Below are 3,504 nucleotides of genomic sequence, written 5' to 3' on the forward strand. Positions count from 1 at the left end.
CGAGCTCCCCAAAGCTTGAGAGCATGCCAGCGCCAAACGCCTAATTTGTGAAAATGTGAGCAAAATGATGCAAAATATCACATTTGGACACCTTTTTCTGCCCGTTCTGGAGGTAGATGCCAAACTCGACCGAAAAAATGTAGCACGCGGCGAGGCGCTCGATCTCGTCGTCCGACACACCGAGCGACGCGAGGCCAATTTCGTGGGAAAAGTCGGCGAAGTCCTGGTCCGCAAACATGGGCACGTGGCCCATGAGCTCGTGGCAAATGTCGGGCTCCGGCGTGTACAGCGGCTGCGAGTGGTGCCGGATGTACTGCGTGCAAAAGAAGACTCGGAATGCGAGGCCGTTCAGAAAATCGCGCGGCGAGAGGTACCCCGTGACCGGATGGATCACAAACCCTAATCGCGCCTCAGTCTCAACTTGATACAAAGCAACGCACCGGTCCGCGCTTTCAAAAAGGTGGAAATGTCGTGGGCCTGCGGGATGTTGGTCGGGCTGTACCCACACTCGCGCTCGAGCATCGGGAGCGCGTTGTTGAACTCGTCGCACGCAAACTGCGCCCACGTGTCCTTGATGCGGTTGTAGACCGCCCCCCACGTCTGCGTCTACAGTATTGAAATGGGTATAGACCATGCGTCTATCTATATCATTTGGATCGTACCTCGAGCTCCGAGTAGTGAATGTGCGGCAGCGGCTGTCCCTGTCGGTAGTTGGCCGCGATCTCGCTGAGCTCGTTGCGACGGGCACGGTACACTTGGTCGCTAAACCCAGGGTGGTCGGCGTCAATGTCGGTGCCGGCTTGGAGCGTATGGCGGGCCGCAATGTCGAGGTCGCTAATGTGCAGCGGAAACCAGGGCACTAGACAGGTATACCATCTTTAGACATTTGTGTCCATCCAAAACATACACAAGTACCCGTCTTGTCATGGGCGAGCGTCAGCGATGCGCAGTGCGCCTCGAGCTCGCGCAGGAGGTTGTCGATGCCGGCCGTGCCGGGTTTGCCTTGAAAATCGATCGAAATCGCATAGTCGTTGTTGGGCTCAATCGACGTAGTCGGCTGCGACGTAATGTGCGTGAGGTTCACGCGGTGCTTGGCAAACATATCGAGGACCGGGCGCAGCGACCCCGGGTGGTTGGTCACATGGAGCGTAATGGACGTCAAGTCATTCTGCTTGAGCGACGGGTGGAGGGCGCTAAACGACCGCCACTGCGTCGAGTAGCGGCGCGTCGCGAGCTTACTCAGCGTGCGTTGCATGGTGTAAATTCGCTTGTGCGATCCGTGGATGCTTGGTTCCCGCGTCGCCACAAGGGTAGTACCAATGCTGGACGCAGCGGCAAAGGACACCCTCGGTTCAACGACATTCCCGCCTGTCGACGCCGATCCCTTGGTCCGTGTTGGGACGAAATATCCGCGCGGCCTGTGACCTCGCGTTCGAAAATCGAGGATCTGGGCCTATCAGTTCTGATCGGTCATGACAATATTTAACGTCCTTGGCGCCAGCGTTTTGACAATATTTCACAAGTGCAATTTCAACGTGTGGCCAGCGCCAGTCGTTGAGCGTGTGTGTGCTTGTCGTGTCGACGGTATTAGCGACAGTTGACGCAACGCTAGCGACGACAATACCGTCTTTCACTTCACAGCAACACACGAGCGGGTCGATGGGTGGTATCCTCACATACGATGGCGCATTGCCAAATGACGTGTACGACGTGCTCTATCGTTTTGACAATATTTAACACCGATTTTGACAATATTTACCAAAAAAGACAGGCGGCGTGCATCTCGAGAATGGATCGGCAAGTATGATAGGCGTTGATGAGCGAATGGGATCGCACCAGCTTGCATCTTCAAGAACGAAAAGCATTACGTCGACGAGCTATCACTGCGATCACCCCGTGCAAGCCGACCGCGTTGGGCCATCAATGAGGTCCTGAATATAGCGGTTCCTTCCGCCCTGTGCATTCGACTGCGAGGATGGCGAGTGAAACACTCGTTCGCGTCGTCACGTTCGCTCGCCACGTCATTCTGGGTACGACATGGGTGCGCGCCTGCGCGTACAACACCAACGCACCGCACACATGTTTGAACGCCAGAACCACGGCTGCTCACGACATGGCTCCCAGCGCGACTCGTTGGCATCTTTCGTGGTATTTGCAGTCTCGAGCGCGGCGCAGATCTTGACAAGCCAAAGCTCAAGCAGCTCGAGCGACTGCACCACTTGAGTCAGAACGTAACATTTCAACGGCACACTCGATCTGCACAGCTATCCGGGTTGTTGTTCCCACTTTCACTGGCGTCAATATGATGCACGCTCCTCGCGTCCGATCGAATGGTGTCAACGTACAGGACCCACGGAGACAAGAAACCACGTTGAGGCGCGCGAGTTGCCATTTTGCCATGTTTGCTGGTGGGTGCAATCAGCGATGGTATGCGCGCTGGATCTGCCGTCGAGGTCGTCGTTGCTTGAGCTCCTACGAGGCTTCGCGACGGAGTTTGGGCTCGGCGGGATTGGCCTCGACTTTTGCGTCCCGTCGACGAGTACGTGGCCGACGCATTTGCACGAATCGCGCCTTGGTGAGGTCGCGTACAGCGTCGACCAACCGCGTTGCGCTAGTACGTACTGCACAGGGTACATAAAAGCTATACGTTATAGCTATTCCTGTATGCAGCCCTGTGCATGCATGCCCAGCAAGTTGAGCTCGCTGGGCTATATCCGAGTTCGCCCCGAGCCATTTCACCACTTCTATCTGCAAAACAACTTTTGTTCATAAAATAGTCGTGCGGGCAGTGCTTGACGCAACTAATTATCGTGATCGTGCACGACATTGAGGCGCTCAATGCTGGACGGTCCGAGGCCTTCTGTGCTCATGTTCACACAGCACACAGGAGCCGTTTCCAGCTCCAGCGCCTTTTCTGTCGTTTGATGCGATCAGCGACATTGCCCTGATGCGACAAGGACAAACGTGTTGATACTCTGGCGGCAAGCAAGGAGTTAATATTCTTTGGGACGCTCGGGTTCTCTGCAACCGTAGAGTGCCGGGTTGTTTCTGCACATTTTCACGCGACTTCGATACACTGCGCCGGGCGCCTGATTCGCGCTGGGAGCTTGCCACGTCATAGCGGCAAACAGCCGTGCCGCCACCATAATGTATGCGAACAGCGAAGACGAAGAACATCATCATCTGGTACAGCCACCATGATTGACGCTGGGCCACCGATTTCTAATCTCAGATCCGAGCAAGCCTCTTCGTCGCACCAGCTGCGTTCGTCCCGCGGGCCGCCTCTTCAACTCTTCCACCGGTTGTGATTTCTCATTCTTGCATTTGCGCCATGGCCGACTTTGCAGCGATCAAGAGCCCGTCCAGCGTCCACGTCTCGGTATGGGACAACCGCAAGCAGTACAAGAGCGTCCTCTTCCAAGTGTGCGGCTTCATCCTCCTCATGGAAGTGTCGGAGCGCCTCTCGTACTATGGCATCAACCAAGGCTTGAAAAACTACATGAA

General features: G+C 55.7%; 1 protein-coding gene across 1 annotated transcript in view; it reads right to left on the reverse strand.

Moving 5' to 3' along the window:
• SDRG_02252 (hypothetical protein) overlaps positions 1–1,673 on the reverse strand; it is a 4,240-nt gene extending 2,567 nt beyond the window's left edge. Inside the window, exons 1-4 of the mRNA XM_008607828.1 lie at positions 916–1,673; positions 663–859; positions 441–606; positions 92–399 (exon numbers count right to left, since the gene is read on the reverse strand). Of these exons, the coding sequence (XP_008606050.1) occupies positions 92–399; positions 441–606; positions 663–859; positions 916–1,255 (1,011 nt within the window). The 5' untranslated portion in view covers positions 1,256–1,673. The remainder of the gene's footprint in view (positions 1–91; positions 400–440; positions 607–662; positions 860–915) is intronic.
• Between the last annotated feature and the right edge of the window lie 1,831 nt (positions 1,674–3,504).

The sequence above is a fragment of the Saprolegnia diclina genome, assembly GCF_000281045.1.
Source record: "Saprolegnia diclina VS20 unplaced genomic scaffold supercont1.5, whole genome shotgun sequence".
Taxonomy (NCBI): domain Eukaryota; phylum Oomycota; class Saprolegniomycetes; order Saprolegniales; family Saprolegniaceae; genus Saprolegnia; species Saprolegnia diclina.